The 24,019-nt window shown below is 39.3% G+C and overlaps 1 protein-coding gene across 1 annotated transcript in view; it reads right to left on the reverse strand.

The window, feature by feature from the left end:
• The window catches only part of LOC117408575 (disintegrin and metalloproteinase domain-containing protein 33-like), a 96,735-nt gene that overhangs the window by 28,227 nt on the left and 44,489 nt on the right, over nt 1-24,019 (reverse strand). Inside the window, exons 4-5 of the mRNA XM_034013690.3 lie at nt 13,341-13,419; nt 2,222-2,298 (exon numbers count right to left, since the gene is read on the reverse strand). Of these exons, the coding sequence (XP_033869581.2) occupies nt 2,222-2,298; nt 13,341-13,419 (156 nt within the window). The remainder of the gene's footprint in view (nt 1-2,221; nt 2,299-13,340; nt 13,420-24,019) is intronic.

A 24,019-nucleotide genomic window follows, 5' to 3' on the forward strand; every position in this document is an offset into this window, starting at 1 on the left:
TTCAACAGCCAGATGTGTGCAAGTCTGTTTTTACCAGTGGACCATGTGGGGTGCTTTTCCACGAAGAAATGTCAAACAAGGAGCGCTCAGAGACAGGACAATGAAGAGGCTCTTTAAGTGCAGTCAGCTGAGCTGGTCACAGGGCCTCAGAACGCTCCAGTCTACTTCACATTCTGACTTTAAATTAAGGAAAAAAAACTTAGGAAAGCATGGACTGGCTCACAGACACACTTTTTATTTTTGTCTTGCTGGTGAAACCACAGGGGAGCAAGAGACACCATTCAGCTGCTTGTTTAGTGGAACACATAATATACCAAGTACTCAACGCATTATTTATAGTATTTATTTATATGGCACAGTGGTGTGTTGAGTATGTGGTATGTTGATCAAGGGCATATCTATATATATATATATATATATATATATATATATATATATATATATATATATATATATATATATATAGTTTTATTTGGTTTAGTATATAGTATTTTATAGTATATACAAAAAATAGAAACATTTGTACAGAATTTATGACAGGACGGTTGCTTTTAGTCAGAGACATTCGACACAGCGCTCCTTCATTTCCTATTTGCAGCTGCATCCTGGCATACTGATGCTCCAGCAAGTCTGAGACCCACTGCCCTTTTCAAAATGCCAGAACAATCCTTATTTTAACAGCCCAACAGCTAAGTGCTGTCGGCCTTTCTGACTTAAAGGAATGAGCAATAAAGAAAGGTTCAGGGGACTGAATTGATTTAGTCGAGAACAAAGAAGAAATAGGGGTGACTTGCTTGAAACTTAAAAAGAGCTGATAAAGTTAACTCTTGCCAATACTTTAAGCCAGTGGTCGGCAAGTAATTTAAATAGAGGGCCAATTGATCCATTTGTCTTGTTGTTACCAATGGCGCCCCTTCTACGGTTGGCAGACATAAAGGTTTGATAGCCCGACTTTCTGCAGTAGCTCTGCAGTTAAAAGCTCTGCACTGTCTAATTCACCAAAGTGTGCTGTGTGCGCGGCTAAGTGAACTTAAAGAAGTAATGGAGACAATAATGAAAGTTATTAATTTCATCAGGGCAACATTAAGCTTGCAACACCGCCTCTTCAGAGCGTTGGTTGCAGAATCCTCAGCAAACTATGAGGATCTCCTCCTCCATAACGATGTACGATGCCTGAGCAGGGGCAAATCACTGGAGCAGTTCTGTGGGCTTCAGAATCAAGTGTGTGACTTTCTGCAAAGAAGCTGTCACAAGAAAGTGGCTGAGTATCGTGGACTACTTGAAAACAAAGAGTTCATTGCAAAGGTTGCATTCCTAACAGACATATTTTGCCACTTCAATGCTCTCAATTTACAACTACAAGGACGAAACAAAACCATCATCGACCTGGTGGAAAAACTGGATGCTTTTGGGAAGAAACTGGATATATTTCTGTCAGACTTAACATCACATAGGATGCTGCATTTCAACTGGCTACGCAAGCATCAAGAGGAAGCTGGTACTAACGATGTCGTCACTGACCATATGACAGACCTGATTGTACAGATGAAAGATAACTTCAGTGCTCGCTTTGACAAGTTCAGCATTCCCAGGGATGTAATTGGCTTTGTTCGTGATCTGTTTTCAGTCAAACCCGATGGCGATTTCTCATCCCATGTGAAGCAAGTGCTTCCCGCAATCGACGAAGCAGCTCTGCAATTAGAACTAGTAGATTTCCAGGGATCGTCACTGGTGAAAACTGAATTCACTACAGCAAATCTGGAATCTTTCTGGACCGCCTATATACGTGCAGAGAACTACGCGAACATGAAGAAGCTGGCTCTGTTTGTACTCTGCATGTTTGGCTCCACATACACATGCGAAGCGTCTTTTTCCACAATGAATGAGATCAAAACCGATGCCGCCAGTTGCCGACCATTGCTTTAAGCACATCACTGAAACCAGGACAAGGAGACACCATTGGAGACAGACATACTTAGGAGAGAAGGTATGAGACACTTCTTTACACAGAGAGTGGAGGTATCGAATGGTTTACATAGCCATGTTGTTGATTCTGAATCCTTATTAAATACATTTTCCTATGTTCTTATGTTTTTGCAAACTATACAACTGACCTTCCCCATGCTCAGTTTTACCCATCCCATGCACAGCAAGACACAGCACCTTTATATTCTATTCATCCCAAAAGCTTGTCAAAAGCTCAAACCTCATCACAACCTACCTGACTCCAATGCAGGTACTCAGAGCCACCCACGAGTCGGTGTGTCCTCTCACCTGGCCATGGTAGAAGCAATGGTCCTGCAGGGGAACAATAAAACAGGGAAGGTTTGACGGTGGCAAGGCAGTTTACTTCAGCTACACCATGGAAATGGAACTTGTTTTCGGCAAAGCATTTAACAGTTACTTTGGTGCAGTGACTCAAATTCATAGACCTGATCTCTGAGGTCTCAAAAGAGAGAAGAAGGTTGTAGAAGAACATGTTTCGAGGCTGCCCCTGTTCTAGATGACTCCTGCTGGTGAGTCAAGGCAACAACATACAAGCTCTGTACCTACAAAGTGTCTCTGATCTTTTGTACAGTGGTTGGCCAGGGAAACTCAAGTTACACCAGCTATGTCATGTTTTTTTTTGTGTTTTTTTTCTCATTCAGTACATCCTATAAAGCAGCTTGACCATGTTTGGTTTATAGCTGAAGAACACATAGTTTAAGAGTTACAAGATGTGAGCTTCCAGTAAAACAATGCTTGTTGTTAGAAAAAAAAAAAAAGAATTGAGATGATGTTAATAAATTTCAGTGTTGCATACTGGGCACTGTTAGAGATGGAACATGACATCATTGCATGTGTTTCTTCTCCTGAACAGCAGTATTTAACCATCAAATTTAAAATGTAAGTGTCAGGTTTATGGAAATGTTGGCTTTAGATTTTGGGAAACATTGCGAGGGAAGCTGCTATAATTAGCTAAGGCCACCCTGTAATTTAACAAAACTGTTTGATTTTCTTTTGGTGTAGAGTGCTTTGGCTAGGAAATTAAATTCTGTAGAGACTGTCTGGCTGAAGCGAGCCCCTCACTGGTTTATGTTCCACAGTCAGTACATTCCATAGCCAATAAAGGCAACCAAATGCTGGTTACACTGTCAATTTCACATTCCATGAATTACAATGTATTTACATTACTGAAGTTATTTTAGAACATGATAATAGCATCCGTTTGCTTGTAGCTATTCCTTGATAAATAGTTTGAAAGGAACTTCAAATTAACTGTGGTATTGTATAGTATATACAGGACCAGTCATATCCAGTTTCTTTAAAAAGTGGCTTTGTGTTCCCTCAGCTTTAGAAATACCACATGTGCACTATTTGGTATTTCTTACAGATTATCCACAGCTGCATCGATTAGTGATGTTTCAAGATCAATCTCAAAAGAGATGGCTCAACGATCATTCAGCAGAACAGATTTAGCTGCTGATTTCTACACTCAAATTCTCTGAAGGAATTACAGGAAGTTATTATTGAGAAACAGTCACATATCCCTCCAAAACAAATGTAAACACCTTGCAGAACTGTATAACGCCATTTTTTCTCTCATTTTTCCCCATACTGTGCTAAGCTCATATTAAAAAATGTTAAAAAAATCAAAACAATACAATACAATTAAAAAAACATTACATTAAAACAGTCTAACACAAAATGGAATAAAACATTGTACAATTAGAAAACTTTGATAAAAAGCTAGTTTGAAAAAAAATAGTCTAATTAAAAAAAAAACATGAATACAACTGGAATTAAAAAGGACAAAAAGAAAATGCAGATTTGATTGTAAAATTGGAAAACAAAGATAAAAAGGCTATTCCCTGACAGAATGTGGTCCGCATCCTGTGATCTAAGAGTGCGGTTAGGAGTATACAGGATCAATAATTCCTCTAAGTAACTGGGTGCCAATCCATTAAGGGCCTTATAAGCTAAAAGTAAAATCTTAAAATCAACTCTAAACTGCACAGATATAGCCAGTACAAAGTAGCCAAAACAGGGGTAATATACAGTATTCACTTTTTCTGGTTTTAGTCAGAATTCTGTGTTCTGAAGGACCTGTAGCGAGACACCACATGTTTTGGGATACCAGAGAAAAGTGCATTACAATAATCAATTCCAGATGAAACAAAGGCATACATTAGTCTTTCAGCATCAGGTACATAAGTAATGGATACTTTAATAACTTACCTAATATGTCTTAACTGATAGATCAGGGTCAAAGATGACCCCCATTTTTTTCTAGTTTTAGTTCTGGTGAGAGATACTACAGTCTAACTCAATTAAATCACAATTTTTTAGTTGGTTCTGAGGGCACGCTAGCATAACCTCTGGTTTATCAGAATTCAACATTTAAAAGTTCTGAGACATCCAACACCTGATGTCTGCAAGGGAAGCAGCTAATAACACCCCAGCAGAAGTATTTCCTGGCTTTAAAGACAATTATAGCTGAGTATCATCTGCATAACAATGGAAGTTCACTCCATGTCTGCGGAAAACGTCACCTAAAGGTAACATATATAACAAAAATAACAATAGAGCACAGTGAAACAATGTAGACAACTTCAGACAATGCTGATTTCACCTCCGCAACAGAGACTAACTGAAACCTATAGGAAAGATAAGACCTGAACCAAGGTAGGACACCTCCTGACAATCCCACTGATCTTTAAAGAAGATTCAATAAAATGGAGTGGTCCACAATGTCAAAAGCAGCACTTAGATCTAGGAGAATAAAATTGAGGGAAAGCCTGGGTCAGAGCTTATCAACAGATCATTTACAACTTCCACAAACTGACATTTTTCATATACGTTATTAAGAGCTAGAAATGTGTGTAATTGATTGGCAACAACTCTCTCTAGAACCTTAGATAGAAATGGCAGAATGGAGATTGGCCAATAATTTATGTAGTTCTCTCTCTCATTATCTCGCACTTTGATTGATCACAAATTCAGCTGAAGTAAACAAAATAATGACCTAATAAAATCTTACATAATGTATTACAATGTAGGTCTGACATTTTTCATATTTATACTTTACAACTGCTCTGTAATGTGATATTATGAAATGTGATACTTTAGAATGTGATATTTTGTAATGTGATACTTTGTACTGTGATATTTTGTAACAACAGGATAAGGGTGTCTGCTAAGAAATAATAATAATAATAATAATAATAATAATAATAATAATAATAATAATAATAATAAAAGACATTTGGTAACATATGTTTGATATGTTATTTGTATTTTTTCTAAGCTACTATAATGAACTAAATTTCAATGCTGCATTTCCACTGAATCATTTGTACATTTCAGAAAATGTTGATAATTTTGGACTTTTGGAATATTTCAAGCTATATAAAAATGTCACAATCATTATTTTTTCAATTAAAGAGCATACACTGCCTATTCACATGTGGAAATCTCCACAAGATCATTGCAGGGGCACTGTCACCACAGGGGCCACAGCTTGCATAAAGATCAAACATAGATTTGCACTAATTTGTTGTATCTTTGTTATTTACCAACATAAATATAGCACAGCACAGTTTTAGATTATTCAGAACACTAGACTATGCACAGCTTGTTGCAGAAATAAAATATATATCCCACTCTGCAGTAGCTTTTAACTGTGGTAGCTTTTAACTCTGGCAGTTCAATACAGAACACTCTTGCTAAGCCTGACACTGCTGTAACATTAATACAATAGATTATACTGTACACTGAGTGGCAAAAACAATTAAGTCCATTTAGAAATTTCCATTGTCTGCAATGAATGCAAATGTATGTGGTTGATAACATTATATGTCATGGGATCAACTAGACCTGTATAAGCTGTGTGAGTTGTGTGCAACCATTAAGCTAGCATCAACGAAAAACCTCAGTGATTTCACAAGGGGCTTGATAGGGGGTGTCCTGTGCAACCGGCTCATTGACCAACGTCTCCATCAAGACAGTACCCTGGGTGTTGCTGGAACTGCAATGTTTGCAGAAAACCACCACTGAAAAGGTCACTTCCAGATGTGGTGTATTGTTCAAGCAACAGTCATGCTACAGTGGTCCAAATCACATGACAAGACATACCTGTTCCCACTCGAACAAGGCTTTGGTAGCAGGTTAATCGAGTTTTGGCAATCCGACTTGGCATTTTAAACAGTTATACAATCCAACACGCTCTGCAGAAAGCCTGGGGTAGCAAACACCCCTTCTTGGAGTCTTTGAACATTCTCATAATCCAGGCTGCAGCAAAGTCTTTTCTGAGGAGGCTCCAAATATAGACAGTGGAGACAGACAGGTAAAGCTAAGCCAAGCTGAGAGAGTTGGTGCTGTTAGCTTATAAGTACGGGGAGCAAGGGGGCATGCTGGGGCTGATATGTAATTTAAACAGTCCAACGACCTGAAGCACCATCGACCCACAATGCAGACTAAGGGGAATATGTGTTTTTAAGGGAAACTTACAATTCTTACTTACTCCTTAATAAATAAGAATTCACTTCCTGGTTAAAAGTGTATCTTACAAAATAAGTCCACTTATCTATTTTGCACTTCCATTGGCTACATAGGTCTAAAATGTGCAATATTTTTGTTTTAAAACATGACATTTGATACTACAAATAGTTATCGGTTTCCATGCCTTATTCTCAGGAATAAGGCACATAAAAAACTGCACCTTTGCTAATAACACTCTAAAAACACCTATATTTTCATAACATTTTATTTCTTAATGTTTTAATATCTTATTATGTGTATTTGAAAAATTTCCCCTAGTATGTGCAGCTGTAATTTCAGTTTTATATTTATTCATTTTTAGGTTTTCCTCTTAATGAGCGCCCATTTAACCCCCAGTTCATTTTACACAACAAGCAATTTTACAACCCCACTAGACTTCAAGTCAAAACATTTACTTGCCATTAAGGCCAGATTAGGATTTTTGCCAAACGAACATTGAGTGATTGGATGTGAAGTTACTTCATTGATGATTTTGGACAAGAATATACATAAACAATCACAGTTGTGATTAACAAAGAAAATTGCAACATCTGGTAATTCTGTGTTTATTGCGTATGGTCTATGTTTCCTAAATTTCCAGCATGTGATAATTCACGGATTGCAACAGACTTTTCTTTCTGTGCAGCTGCCGAAAGCCTACATATGAACAAATACTAGAAATCTTTGGTACAGCAAAAATTACTACTGTTCTCCTAATTACATATGTGTTCTTTAAAAGATACAACAGCATACAGCATTGTTTGTTCACACGGCACCCATTACACATTATGAATCAAGTTTACATAAAAAAATAAGTGAATGATAATCAAGGTTTTAAAATCAAATACCTTACTTCTGTCAGGAAAACTCATGCAATAGAAAGAACAATATTTATTAAAGCTTAGACAAGACAATACAATACTATGTGATACATATTTTCATTACATCTTTGGCCTTTGGCCTCGCCCTTCGAGGTACCCCTGCCCATAATTTAGTTTGCTGATAGTGGAAAGGCTGACTGTAGGGAAGCCATGGGCAGGGGGGGAGGACAGAAGTAAGATATAAAGCCCTTTCTAGCTGACTATTGGATGTGTTTGAATGACAAATGAGATACCAGCCGTTGACTGACGAAAGTTCTGGTAATGGGGTTGCCTAATATGCTTGATGTTTATGATTTTAATCTATTTTAACAGTGAGTTTCCTGCCTGAACCACACATTGCTGAATTTCGAACATTTTGGTTCTTTGCTTGTTTTTTTCTTTTTGTCTTTTTTATACTTTAATCTGGATTCTTTATACAACTGCAGGAAATAAAATAAACAAACTGATGCATTCACATACCTATTCACTTGCTGCAGAATGGTCTGATAGAAGCTAGACAATCAGATTAGAATTGACCTAGAGCTGAGGAAGTGCCTAGATGTCAGGAAGCAGAGGGGATTTCAAATATGTAGTGTTACAAAAAGTAAATAACTGATGTTGATGTTGGTGCTGGTGATGATAAGAATGTGACTTTAGAAGCCTTGCTTATTGCTCCTTGAAGAACACGAACTCTGGCTGGAACTTGAGTGTATTTTAAAAGTATTATTCCCACATTTTGATTGGAATGGTGATTAATCATTAATACAAACCAAATCCTTATTTAGTCTGCTACTGCCCTGTTGCCACTGTACTCATCAATGACCTGTTCTCCAAGCATTCCCATTGTGTGTAGTTATAGACAGGCACTTACTGTAGGGTTGCACTGTGGTATCACTGGGATACTTACATCTATCAGCTAGCACTGGATTGTCTTCCCCTGCATATCAATCACTCACTCCCTCTGTGACTGAGCATGCTGCAGGTTCTATCATACCCTTCATGTCCAAACCCCGTTTCAACAACACCTTTTCTCTTCAACAACATGTGGCAATATGACGTTTAGATGGGAGATGAGTAATAAGCTTTATTAATGGCATATGAATAATGTCAAAACCAAACTGTAATCTGCAATAACACATGGCACCTACATCTAGGCAACAATATTTAATGAGAATGTTGTAAGAACCACGTAGTATCCAGGAATACTTTAAGAGGGTGTGCTGTGATATTGTAATGAATTGAGATATCAAACAGGAGACCCTGTACTTGTGAGTGAGTTAATACGGGAGATATGGAAGTTTGTAACACACAGGTGCTACACAAGAAATCAAACTAGCAGCTTGGCCATCAGAGTGCTTATTTAGTTCATTTCTATAGCTTGTCCTGTTGTCTCTATCTATTGCATTTTCGGCACAGAATACCTAATGAACAATCATATTTACAGGCTTTTTGTAGATTTTCTGGCGTTTTAATTTTTTATACCATCTGAAAAGTGAATTGACCTGCTCTTTCTTTTTGGTTGTGTCAAATAAGTATTCCTCTGGGGTTTTGGTGTGTTGAGGCATCCTAAAAATGTATCAGAACAAAGAGCACCACAGATTGGAATCTCAGTGCACACATTACCTCTTTTGCAACAAAGCCCAGTGAACTACTCCATGAACAGGGTTTTGGACTAGACAGCACTACCCCATTATACATATTTTTACACTACATTGTTTGACATGTGGCCTTGTCTTTCAAGGTACCCCTGCCCATAATTTAGCTTGCAGATAAGTGGAGAGGCTGACCATAGGGAAACCATGGGCAGAGGGGCAGGATGGCTGCTCTCCTCCATCAGACAAAGCCAAAAAGCAGATGAAGGCTGTGGAAGACTGTGGCGCTCAGCAGGGACGTAATGGATTGAGGTAAGATATACATCCTTTCCTTGCCCATCATTGGACATATTGTTTATTGCTGGACAAATAAGATACTAGCTATTCGATTGACAGTTTGATCTGGTATAGGAAATGCCTAAAATGTTTGATATTTACATGATTTGATCTCAGGTTAAGGAGAGTTCCCTGCCAGAACCACTGCTTTGCTTAATAAGTAGTATTCTCCAATGGTCTTTTGGTGTTTATATCATAAACACTGTTTATTTTTTTTATCAGTATTTATCAATTAAAACTTTAATCTAAATCTAATACTTATTAAACTGGTGAATAGATGGTTGAGTGCTAGACATAGAGGGGAACATAAGAAGAACATAAGAACATAAGAAAGTTTATAAACGAGAGGAGGCCATTCGGCCCATCTTGCTCGTTCGGTTGCTAGTAGCTTGTTGATCCCAGATTCTCATCAAGTCGCTTCTTGAAGGATCCCAGGGTGTCAGCTTCAACAACATTTTAACATTACTTCCCTTGATTTAAATTCAACACTTCTCACAATATATCCGAGCATCTTGTTGGCCTTTTTTATAGCTTCCCCACATTGTCTAGATGAAGACATTTCTGAGTCAACATAAACTCCTAGGTCTTTTTCATAGTTCCCTTCTTCAATTTCAGTATCTCCCATATGATATTTATAATGCACTTTTTTATTGTCTGCATGCAATACTTTACATTTTTCTCTAATAAATTTCATTTGCCATGTGCCAGTTCTGAATGCTGTCTAGGTCATTTTGAATGACCTTTGCTGTTGCAACAGTGTTTGCCACTCCACCTATTTTTGTGTTGTCTGCAAATTTAACAAGTTTGCTTACTATACCATAATCTAAATCATTAATGTAGATTAGGAATAGCAGAGGACCTAATACTGATCCCTGTGGTACACCATTGGTTACCTCCTCTAATCAGTATTTTCTGTTTTCTACATGTTAACCACTCCCTAATCCATGTGCATGCATTTCCTTGAATCTCTACTGCGTTCAGTTTGGGAATTAATCTTTTATGCGGAACTTTGTAAAAAGCTTTCTGGAAATCTAAATAAACCATGTCATATGCTTTGCAATAATCTATTGTCGATGTTGCATCCTCAAAAAAATCAAACAGGTTAGTTAGACACAATCTCCCTTTCCTAAAACCATGCTGACTGTCTCCCAGGATATTGTTACCATATAGTTAATTTTCCATTTTGAATCTTACTATAGTTTCCATAAGTTTACATATAATAGAAGTCAGGCTTATTGGTCTGTAGTTACCTGGTTCGGTTTTGTCTCCCTTTTCGTGGATTGGTATTTCGTTTGCAATTCTCCAGTCTGTCGGTACAACCCCTATGTCAAGAGACTGCTGCATGATCTTGGTTAGCGGTTTGTAAATAACTTCTTTCATTTCTTTTACAATTGGGAGGATCTCATCTGGCCCAAGAGATTTGTTTATTTTAAGAGCTGCTAGTCCCTTTAACACATCTGCCTCTGTTATGCTAAAGTTATTTAAAACTGGATAGGAACAGGTCGACATGTGGGGCATGTTATCCGTATCCCCCTTTGTAAAAGTATCTCTTAGACATTTAACCTTCTCTTTGAATGTTCTCTTGCTGTTAAATATTGGAAAAATATTTTGGAATTGGTTTTAGCCCCCTTAGCAATGTTCATTTCTATCTCTCTCTTGGCCTTTCTAACTTCCTTTTTGACTTGAATTTGCAGTTCCAAGTACTCTTTCTGTGTACTTTGTTTTTGGTCCCTTTTAAATGCTCTGTAAAGTGCCTTTTTTCACTGAATATTTATTTTAATTGATCTATTAAACCATTTTGGCCATTTTGTTTTAGATTTAGACTTTTAGGATGTAATGTACTACATTTTTTAAAAACCACCATCCTTCTTCTGTGGAAGTTTTCTCTATTTTACTCCCATCTACTTCTGGTAGTCTCTGTTTCATACCTTCACAGTCTGCCTTTCTAAAATTGTAAACCTTAGCTTTAGTCATTACTTTTTGGGTTTTAAAAATCACTTCAAATGAGACCATGTTGTGGTCTGAGTTTGCCAATGGCTCTCTGACCTCTGTTTTAGTTATTCTGTCTTCGTTATTTGAAAAGACTAAATCAAGGCATGCCTCCCCTCTAGTCGGTGCCTTGACAAATTGCATTAGGAATCAGTCATTTGTCATTTCCACCATTTCAATTTCGTCCGTCGTGCTCCCCACCGGGTTTTCCCATTTTATATGGGGGACGTTGAAATCCCCCATTAGTATGGCTTCTCCTTTTCTACACGCATTTCTAATGTCATTGTATAACAGATTATTTTGCTCGGCATCTGAATTTGGCGGTCTATAGCATGCTCCTATTATTATGCCCTTTGAATTTTTGTCCATTATTCTGACCTATATTGAGTCTGCGTTGTTTTCTTCGTCCAGATTTAACACCTGGGCTTCAAGAATATTTCTTGTGTATAGCGCTACCCCTCCGTCTCTTGTGGGTGTGCCAGCTCCTCAAGCTCCTGTTACTGTCTCATTTCCTGCAGCTCCATTTCTAGCATACTTACTAGTTTAAGGAAGTCCTGGATCGTTTGACACTTTACACACACTTGGTTTAGCTCTGCTGGGTTTTCTCAGATTTCCCACATCATGCAGACCATGTTAATTTTTTTTTTTTTTTGGAAGTTTAGTTTAGCTTCTGCAGCCGTCAACCTGCTTCCTTACTGCTTCTAACTGCTCTGTACTTTTCCATGACTGTATTTCTCCCACGCTGTCGCTTCCACACGCTTTCGCTGGGAAGACTGCCTGGCTTTTGTTTGTATCTGTTGTGCTGCTGGCTCTGCCCCTCCCCCGTGTCTCAGAATGATGACGAATTTGAATCAGCTGCTCTGAGCTTCAGCTTGTTATCAGAAAAAGACACACAGCTGTTAGACTTTAAGCTGCAGTGTTTTCTGATTAAAGCAATTAAAGATGTAATTTCTCCTTACCACTTCTAACTGCTCTGTACTTTTCCATGACTGTACTTCTCCCACGCTGTCACTTCCACACGCCAACTCTAATGCCTAGCGTCTACATCCAGACGTTAATGATTACAAGCAACTCTGCTGTGTGTATCTGATTTTTCAGTGAGTATGCTTCACAAAGTCAGTGCGTCCATAGCGGCAAGTGTGTGAAGTGTCATACAGATTGTGAGGGATTGGTTAAGAAAACGAACAAAATGTGACAAGACAACATAAACGAAATGGATGGTAAAACAAATAAATTGTTTGGGATTAAAACTAAAGATGGGTTACTAAATACACTTGTAAATGATAACTATATGTTAACTAAGGGAAAGTAAAAATAAATAAGTTTGGTTTAAAATAAATACTTATTATTCTGCAGAGACAATACATGGGGCATTAGGACCCCGAGGTTGCTGTTGTCAGGGTTGAATCCAGATTGAGTTAATTGTTTGGTAATAGTTCAATAATGTAATTAGTTATGTTAAAAATGTGTGTGTGTGTGTGTGTGTGTGTGACTCAGAGAGGGTGATGGTAGGAGCTTAGTTGGAGAGTGAGTGAGTGAGTGAGTGAGTGAAATCAGTATTATTGTTATTATTGCAAGAACTGGACAACTACCTACTGGAAAAGTTTTGTTTTCTTTATTTTTCTTTTGTCATTGTAAATAATAAACACCCGCTACAGCGTTTTCTCGCATCCTGGTTGTCAAATGTTTGTTTGAAGAAGGAAAACCTGTGACCAGAAGGCAATCCGTCACAAGATACAGATTCAGCCTGATACAGATGATCTCTCCTCTCTTACGTGACAGTGGTAACTCATCAAGCACTGACCCAATGCTCCGCTCAGCTTTTGCTGTGCAAAGATAGAGATCTGTTTTAATTGCTATTCCTCATAGTCCTAGTTCAATGTAGGAACTGCATTTTAGCAATTACTATGAGTGTGTCAAAAAAGTATGTGTGTTTGAGAGTTACTGTGTATTTAAGACGTACAGAAGAGTTCTTTCAGAGGAAGGAAGAATGAGACAGCTTGGCTTGGCTCTGTAATGAATCAATATTAGATACTTTACTTACTGTGCAATTTGGCGAGATTGTCACTTCTACCCCATCCTCAGTATAATGGGTCTCTGTAAAATCTTGGCCCAGCAGCTGACTGCAAAAAACAAAAAAACACAGAAAATAAACAGTGGGATAGGAAACTCTTAAAAGTTTCATTGCATGTATTTTCGATTGAAACAACGGGGAGGGGGTGGGGGGGAGTAATTGGATTATTAACTGCTTTATAATGTTTTAATTCTGGATGTGAAATTGATATGAAATTGGAATAAAGTGTATTCACTGTATTTTTTACCTTTTGTCAACCTGACTTCTGTTTTCCTGTATGGCTCTCTGTTGTTCTTTTAATGAAATCTGATTTGATCTAATGTTAACCCTTTGAATGTATGTACGGTTCAATTCATTTTACTTTTTTGTACCTAATAGAACACAACAGATATCAATAGAGTCCAATATGCTCTACCCATACCCATTACTTATTATACCAATTGAGTAAATTGTTATTTTTATTTTTCATCATGAGGCTATGGGAACAAGGTCCAATCTAATTACTCCACAACAATTCACGATTCTTTTGGCCACCTAAGGTCTCGTTCTCAATATGTTCATGTTTTGTAATATATATATATATATATACACTGTGACAAAGTGGCTGATTGGCAACAGGTGCAGGAGTGATGCAGTGCGTGAAAGAAGCAGACAGAGATAATTGTAATCCAGTTTGGAAATGTTTTTATTGTATTTTTCAGGTCTGGCGACCAAACAATAATTCCCCTGCAATACACACCAATGTGTACAGCACAGGGTAAATAACACGGGAAAGACAGTCCCAAATAATAAACAATATCCGCCCCACAATAATACAAACACGGTCACCAGTCCTGGGTGTGTGCAGTAGTGCTCGTGGTGGGTGATACAAGTTTATATTTGTGACAATGGTTAAGTGCTGTCCGGTTTAGTGCTGGCCCTTGGCGACAGCTCCGGATCTGTGTTAGCCGTCTAGTAATGCACAAGACAAGACAATACAATTACAAGACAAACAAACAAACCACTCACGGTACTTTTACGTGCAACGGGGTCTCACACAGTCCTTCTTAGTTTATTTACACAAACCAAAGCGAAGGAACAGATTGTGATTCTCCGTCCCCTTTTATGCTGTCACACATGACCAGTTGGTAAACGAGTGCAACCGCCTCTCCAATCTGCAGCTGCCACGTCGTTTCCCTCCCGGGTCAATGCGTTATTGCAACAGAGTCTTGCCCACTTCCTAGCTGGCCGACTTCCCTTGAACCCTGGGAAAGAACTGTCAGGCCAGCCCGTCCAGGGAACTCTGTTCTCGCTGCTTTCTGTCACATATACTCACACATTTATCAGAAAACCCCATTGCTTCTATAGTTTAGATTTGTTGTGCATATGAAATCAAACGACTGTGGGAAATTGTCAATGTATACTATACTTGGTGTCTAATTTAATTGATGATTTTAGTTTTTGCTCATATATATATATATATATATATATATATATATATATATATATATATATATATATATATATATATATTCTTTGCAAAAAAAATAATTAATGCATCAGTTAGGGTTGATATTAAAATGACAACAGTAGGGAAATGTGATGTTAGGGTTTTTAATATTCCCTCCCATCCCCTTACAAGCAATGGAAGGGGCAAGGCAACACAAGCAACCACAGACAGCCATCATCAGTTAAGACAAACAACAAACAACTCTGCAGATAACAAATTAAATTTGAAATGTGTCAGGCCCCTAACTGTGAGTGAATTATGTCTAGTGAGAAAAAACCACAGACAGTCAACAATGGGGATATATCAAGAAAGTCAGAGCAGGAACTATACTATTTTTATAAAAGCTAGCTGTAATGTCTGAGTTTATTTTGGGGGGGTGGACCGTGGACCCGTCAGCCCCCCTCTAGCGTCTTCTCATGGGAGGGGGCTTTTAATTCCAGGCAGCAACAGTTAACCAATCACACATAGCTTCCATGTAAGCCAATGCTGGTAGTCCTAAGGGGGGGGGGGGCATGTACACAAAGCCAACAAACGTATAGACTATGGGATTGTTTATAGAGAGCTACCGCTGAACTAATTACTAAACAATGATTCATATTTGTTTTATCTGCATCCATGCCCCAGTGCCTGTGTAGCATATGAACAGAACCAAGCCTCAAGTGTATGGAAAGTGTCTTCAGGGAATGTAATCACTTTAAGATGTTCAAGAGCAGCCATGGGAAAGAGTTGTTGCAAAAGTGTAAACAAAAAGCCTTATTACTGTGTTTTAAACAATCAATATCAATCTGCTTTAATTAAAAAAAGTAAACACTTATAAGTTGAGTGGTTGAATCATCCACTAGGTTATTACAGAGCGCAGAGCAGGGTTGAAGTGGGTTTGATGTCCAGATACCACTGTATTCATAGTTCTGACAGCAACTGCAGGGGAAAATAATTTGCGCAGACAAAAAATGAGAACTATGAAAGAAAGTTCCAGCAAAAGACTTCAGCAAATTCAAAAAGTAAAGGTTACCCTCTATTATGTATTTATTGGGTAGAAGCTCAGTAGATAAGTAGTTTTTGGGGCCCCCACAGTGCTTTATAAAAGGGACCATCCCCTCAATACAGTAGGTGTTTATTGAAAATATGTCTTAGATGGTATGTTGTTCAGTAGACTGCCTGCTATGCTATGATATTGACTGCTGGCTAAGGACTGCTTCTGTTATTTATTTATTTATATTTGGACATTTAGGGGTGGTGTAAGTATAGGCACAGTGCAAATAATTATGGACGCAAAATTCAAATTGCACTGCGCCCTATGTAAGCTTAAGAGCAATGCAAATTACTCAACATGCACAAATAATGATCCACAGTTATGCTAATGAGGGTCTCAATAAGCGTAGTCTATTTAGCGGCCGCACTTGCAGAGTTAGAAGTACAGAGAGCAGTAGTCGCTGTATGACATTTGTGGAGCACGCAAATACGAATAAAAAAAAATGTCAGAGGAAGGGCAGCAAAGTCCTCTCGATGCAAGGAAAAAAAAATTAAAGTTTGAGTTGTTTGAAAAGCCTCAGCCAACATCAGTTATGCTAGTATCCTTAGGAAATGATATGTATTGGCCTGCCCTTTTTAGCTTGACATCCAGAAATTTGCCTAGCACTCTGGAAAAGGTGGATTTGGCTGTCCCTCCAGACATTCCAACTGTGGTCTAAAAGGAACCAGAGGCTAAGTAGTGCAGAGAACGCAGCACTTTCACATGTGCAGGGATAGCAGTCCCTAAATTGATGCTGGGGTCTAGCTCATCCCTCAATTCAGCTATTAGGTCTAGGATGACCTGTGGAGTGAGACACTAACGATTCTCCGGCATCCCAAACAAAGTGACCCTGGGATTGAATATACAAGGTCTTCTTTGTCTTGCCCTTCGCCTCAGAACATGTTCCTGTCTATCCTCAACAAGAGCCAAGTGTCGCCGCATCAGGAAGTGTACCACAGCAGCCATCCTGAAGCCAATGACAGGTCTCTGCAGTTGTGTACATCTCTTAATTACTCACTTCTACAATGGTTTGCACCTTGTAAGAAGAGGTGTAAAGTTTTTGGAGGGTCAGTAATTGCCTAAGTGCAAGGCAAAATCCATACATCACATTATAGTGTTTGCGCCCACTTAGTATCCAGATCCCGCAGAACTGCATGCTCTTTTCTTCATTTGAATGCATTTCAATATAATTTGAATGGATTAATGACAGCAAAGCGCAAATTTGATAGCGGGTGCAGAGCGCCAGGTGAACACCATTCTTTACATATGCTGCGTTTTTAGCAGCCGGTAAAATCAGACTTGGCTGCTAAACACGATTTATGGTAGCATTTGGGTATTTTTTTGCGCACATCCTTACATCACCCCCTTAAAATGATGTTTCTGCACCTGACACCACCAGGGAAAGTTTTTTTTTTCTTTGCACCCTTCTAACAAGCACATGTACATATCAAATAGTACAAACTTCTTGTTATCTTCTTTCAAACTGCTGTGAAACTTTTTTTTTAATCTCTATTGTTAAATGCGTACTTTAAAATGCAGCCCTTGGTTTTAAATTTGACAATTATTGCTAGCAATTACACTGGAAATTTTTGCTAGTAATTACTGCTGGCAATTATTGCTAGTTATTACTGCTAGCAATATTTGTCTAGTGTAGCATAGAAAGCAAGATTGCTTATAATCTTGCAGAGAGAGAGTTGGAGAGGCTCTGACTCTGGAGCAATATTGCCAGAAATGTTTCTACATGTGACATTATTTTACTTGTCATGCCTAAAGAAAAGTGGAGTTTGGAAGAGGAAGCTTTTTAATTGTTTTTTTAAGTAAAGATTGTCATTGGCACTGTGATTATTCTAAAAAAGGCAAGAAAGAAATATCATATGAATTTTGCATCTGAAATGTAGATAGTTACCATCTTTTGATAGTCATTACGATTGCGTACTTGTCTTTATGTCCCCTGCAAAATATTTTTTTGTTCTGTTTTAGTGGTTACCACCAATTAAACTACATCGCCCCCATCTCAGAATCATCACAAGTTATTTGCTGAAATAACACTTCAATCGAGATGTTGTTATCAACAGGAAAACCAAACAGGTGCACAGAAAGTCAGGCAGTACAATCTCATTTAATCTACATTGAAATAAACAACAAAGGCATGTTTTCCAGGAAACAAAAATGTTGACGCCTATTCCTGATGACCTGCTTAGACTCTTGAAACTAAGATTGCTATGGCAATGTGTGTGTTTACAGCGTGTAACATTTTCAGGATTTATTAAGAATATCATAATATTATTTCTACTAAGTTACTTTTTCTTCTACTCCAGAGACTTTTACAGAATAATTGTTGTACTGTAGGTTTGACACTAGCAACACTAGCATAAACAGCAACACATTTAACTGTGAAATCTAATTTAAAAAAACACACTTTACATTTGAGGTAGAGTGTAACATACAATTGTACTCACCTGTATTCATACCACAGTTAAACTATAGTTTGTTAGTATACTAAAATAAAACAGCACATTTAACACCACTGATTTTCTAGATATACAGTACGTTCAGCCTCTTGCATTGCTCAATACACAAAACCCTTGATTAAAGTAACCTTATACAGCTTTCCTTTTCTTTTAAAACATTTTCATTGTATTACATGTAAATACTGTTCAGAAACATCAAGCGTTCACGTCCAGCGATCTTTGAAAAAATGCACCTGTGTCGGCGTGGAATCATCAAGGGTACAGAATTCTATAGGGTGGTACAGACATCTACCATATGTAACACCTGAACTTACTTGTATACGAACACATTGGCGATTTCTCTGCTCTTTAGAAAAGGGCATTTTCTTTAATGAAGCAAGTCAAAACCCACCCAATCAACAAAAAAATAAGGAAACATTATTGAGGATTTTTTGTGCTGTAAACTGTAACGTATTTGACTACAAAACAGTGTACAGGCATGTTTGTTTTTACTATTTATTTTCGTGGACTATTGTGGAAATACCGTTAGTGAAAAAAACTTTAAGCACCCTTCTAAATATTACCTTTTTCAACTTCATGTGGTGTTCCTTGTTTGTTTGAACTGTTGCCTTTTTATTCAGTAAATCAGGAAAAGTAATTGTCGAGCTGTGCTACAGGATTTAACGTAGGAGAGAACGAGATGCTGGCGTCCACCGTACTTGCACGGTGACTCGGACGGTTCCGATCCCCACTGCCCCGCGTGATTACTTGAGGCACCGCCTTCAGGCTTCCACAGAAGCTAACAGCCGGGCCTACCCGCAACGATGGGAGGGAGCCGGACGTGGGATTCCAACACAGCAGCTATCTTGGAGGCAGTCCCAAAGCCGCCCCAGGCAGCCCCCACTCTGGTGCTAGCCACCGTACACAACGGTTATGCACACCGTCACATTCTCCAGTTTGTCCGGCCGTGCGACTGGTTTACAACAGTGGACTGGAAGGACACATATTTCCACGTCCCTCTTCATCCAGCACACAGGAAGTATCTCCGCTTCACCTTTTAGGGGAGCGTCTTCGAGTTTTCCGTGCAGCCATTCGGCCTCTCCTTAGCCCCCCGCACGTTTTCAAAGTGCATGGATGCCATCCTAGCTCCCTTGCGGCTGCAAGGGATCAGGGTGATGAACTACCTGGACAACTGGTTGATCTATTCCCAGTCGCAGGAAGGAGCAGTGGCCCACACAGTGATTGTGACGAGGCATCTGTTGAGGCTGGGTCTCACCCTCAACGATGCCAAGAGTCAATTACTACCGGTGCAAAGTGCGGTCTACTTGGGTCTCCAGCTGGATTCCCTTACGATGCGAGCCTACCTGTCGGACGACAGAGCAGCTGCAATTCGCAACTGTCTGGCCCTGTTTCAACAAGGGTTCACAGTACAATTGGTGTTGTGTCAAAAACTATTGGGTCTGATGGCCACAGCTTCATCAACCATCCAACTTGGGTTACTCCAAATGCACCTGATCCAAGCATGGCTCAGTGCCTTTCGGCTACACCACAAGCACAACAGACATTGTTGGCTGACCGTGTCTCGCCTATGCTGGGAAGCCCTACGCTGTTGGAGGCTAGCCTCTCACCTGAGCAAAGGTGTAAGCATGGAGTGATACACAAACATCAAGTGGTGACAACAGGCGCATCCAACCTGGGTTCGATGCGGTCTGGGCAGGCAGAGGAGTCAGTGGGTCCCGGACAGGCCGCTGGACATCCCTGCACATAAATATGCTGGCGCTCCGAGCAGTGTACTAGCCAACAAATGGCCCAAAGCACTTTTGTACACTTTCCCGCCAGTACTGCTGCTCCCTGCCTTCCTCGAGAAGGTTAGGAGAGAAAAAGCGACAGTTCTCCTGGTGGCCCCCAGATGGCCCAGGAGAATCTGGTTTTCGAACATTTGCCAGCTGCTGCAGGGCCAGACCTGGGAGATCCCGCTGTGCAAGGATCTCCTCAGTCAGGCGCAAAGCACACTCTGGCACCCACAGCTGTGGGTCTGGCCCCTGAACGGGACCGTCTGTCTGCCTTAGGGCTCTCAGATGTGGTCGTTAGTACACTGCACAATGATAAGGCTTCCTCCACAAGACCACCATATGCTTACAAGTGGAGGTATTTTCAAAGTGGTACCTGGCAGCTATATCTGAATGCCACGTCACCATAGACTCAGTATCCCCGGACACCCATATTCTGGGACCCATTTTCTACGGATGCTCGGCAGCTGCGTCCCCCTAGAAAGGACGTCCTCCCCGAGTGTAGTCTGGATGTGGTATTGGAGGCTCTCACTAAGGCCCCATTTGAGCCTATACATTCCATAGAGCTGAAATATCTCTTTATGAAGACATCCTTTTTATTGGCCATCACCTCCGCTAAGCAGGTCAGTGAGCTGCAGGCTCTGTCTGTGCACAGTTCCTGTATGCGTGTCTGGGATAATGGAAACAGGCTATCGTTGCACACGAACCCTGCATTCCTACCTAAGATGATTATGGCTTTCAACCAATCAGTGGAATTAGAGGCCTGATTCGGAGGAGGATAGGAAACTGAATTCCCTCTGCCCAGTGAGGGCACTGAGAGGTTATGTGGATAGGACGAAAGCGCTGCGTCAGTCTGACCAGCTCATTGTTTTGCTATGGTAAAAGGACCCTGCTTCAAGCCCTCTCGAAGCAGCGACTGGCCCACTGGATTGGGGACACAGTATCGACTGCATATAGTAATACCGGCCTACCCCCACCTGGGAGGGTGGCCGGTATTATTATATGTACACTCTACCAGTATTATTATATTACAATCTACCAGAGGTGTGGCTGCGTCATGGGCTCTCTTTCGAGGTGCCTCATTGACTGACATTTGTACTACGGCTAGCTGGCCTACACCGTATACATTCACCAGGTTCTACCAACTAAATGTGGTAGACCCCTCTAAGCCTTCATTACGCACAAGGGTCCTTGAGGTTGTACGCTCACACCACCAACACTAGTTGGTGGTAGCGAGGCGTCCCTCATATGCTATCTGCTCACGCTCCCTTGCGACGGCTCTAGTATACTTTTCCAAAATTGCATCACTTTTAAACAAAATATGTAAGCATTTTTTTTCTATTTCACCTGGGTTCAATACATTTAAAAGATTATTGGACGCTGAAAGTTGTAGATGCAAAATTTGATAACAGCTTTTGTTGTAGGTGACAACACACAACAGGCTGTAAATTCACTCTGTAATATCTAAGCTAAGTGACTTTTATCACCCGAGTCTGTATATTCCGAACGCATAGCCTGGAGTGTGTTACTAGGTTATAACATGTATTTATTCAAGAAACTGAAAGCCATCACACTCAATTCATAATCTCACATTACACTTGACTGCGTGGGGGTTAGAAGACAAAAGAGCACACATGCTGAGTAGTGTAATTGTAATAACTACAGCACAGCTATTGCCACGGAAACTATAAAAAAATGTGTTCTATAACATTTCTTGATTTGAGCTTTTGAGGTCTGTAACTTGCATATGAAACTAGGAGTCTACGATACATGTTTGGAGAAGATACAAATTTAAGCAGTTATCGTGTTCACTATGTGGAGTGTGGCATACAGACAGACAGACAGACAAACGGACACGATCAGTGCATGAAGGTCCACATTTTTAATGAATATGACATTAATGTTTCTATCAGATTGCTAGAATTTTCCAAGTTTTTATTTCATAAAGAGTTAAAACAGCCATGATGGACACTCGTGAGTTTATAATTGCTTTTGCAGGCTGTTGACCACATTTCTCTGCCTCATTTCTGAGTTGGTAGGATCAAAGTGTTTTATGCTAAGTACATGTTTTAAATTTAAATTGTTACAACCATACAATTACAGGGAATACTGAGAGGCATCTCCATTATTTGCTTGTTAAATCTTTCAGTTTGAGGCCTCTTTTACAAGGTGGTCCTGGCTCAGACAGAAACAACCCCCCAAGCTTAACATACTACAACAAACTTTTGCCAAAAAATCCTAAAAAGTCATATTTTAACATCTGTGGAGACTTGTATATACAGTAATGAGAGAGTAAAGTAAAACAGCTCTTATTCCCAAAAGAATAAAGAAACATCACTGTTAAGCAATTCCTGGAAGCCTGACAACTTGCTCAAATTGACCCCAGCAGTAACATGACCCTTATGCTCCAGTGACTCAGTTAAAAAAAACAAAAAATACTGTAAACATAATTTTGTCACCATCTGCCTGCAATCTCCCAACTTCCCCATGTTATTTAACAGCCCATAACAGTCACCTATATCAGAAGTGATTTATCTTTTCATATCCGTCACAGACAGTTAGAGTAGCTGTACTGACTGAAACATATATATATATATATATATATATATATATATATATATATATATATATATATATATACACATACATAAAAAAATCATATTTAGACAAAACACAGGATGCATTTGTTGTGGCAAGCTGCCTAGACTGTTACATCTGTACAGAAACATATTCTATAAATCCAAGCAAGGCTCTATTACAGTAAATATAATCATTCCGGTCATAAAATAAGCCATTTATAAAGTAGTTGGTTGCAACAGGTGTAGGTCCGCAGGCAGGAAGTGCGTTTCCAGTAGTTGATAAGAGCAAATTGCCTATTGTGTTATTAGTGGAGCTGAGCCCGTAATGAGAGACCTGCTGGGATAGCTGCTTCCCATACACACAGTATATTATCACACCCAGGCAACACCCAACAAGTACAGGGACTATTCCAGTTTTTATAAGGTGTTCATTCAAAATTCCTTTGGTCCTGGATATCATGAACAATATTCCACACAGCTTCTAAGTTCATAGCATTGACACAACATTGTCTGATCAAAGTCAGTAAGAACTGTCCATGTATTGTAACAGTGATATGAAAAGACACTGAGCTAGCAAAATAATATATCCAGTATATGTTTAACTGACCACCACTCCGTACAGTAGGTCTCACATGTAGCTATAAGAAAGATGCATGCATTGTGATAAGTGTGCATTTTCTTTAATAGTTTTTTGTTTTGAAGTTAAATAGAGGCCAGAGCGCTTGTAAACTTATTTCAGTCCTGCACTGTTGTCTTTCTACTTCACAAGGTCACACGGAGACTGAGAAGAACTGGATCCTGGGTGTTCGATTCTAGTAGCTTTGTCTCTCCTTGTCAGTACATCCTGTTTGCATGTTTTCAATGCATTCTACATGTGACCTCTTGGAAGTAGGAAGGTTGAGATACGAAATGAACGCAGTAACATGCAGGGCTTGGACAATTTTGTATTCACCAATTTTTTTCTTTAAAATAACAAATAAAAAATCAGACTCAGTACACATTTTCCATAATTTGCTAATCTTTCATACAGGGCAGGGGTTGCCAACCCTGGTCCTGGAAAGCCACAATCATGCAGGTTTTCTGGGTATCATGAATGGCTAAAGACCTGGACAATTTTTTAGTGTTGACCAATTAAAATGTTTGGTTCAATTAAGTAAGTTCGAACAAAAAGCAGAAGACCCTGCGGCTCTCCAGGACCAGGCTTGGCCAGCGCTGATATAAGGAAATGGGTGATGGTAAGAAGTATTAGGTAAGGTTTACTGGAATTGTTTTGTCCTTGATGTGTTCAGGAGCCTGACCATGAATACACTTCCACAAAAAGATGAAGCA

This window comes from Acipenser ruthenus, chromosome 2 (genome assembly GCF_902713425.1).
Source record: "Acipenser ruthenus chromosome 2, fAciRut3.2 maternal haplotype, whole genome shotgun sequence".
NCBI lineage: Eukaryota > Metazoa > Chordata > Actinopteri > Acipenseriformes > Acipenseridae > Acipenser > Acipenser ruthenus.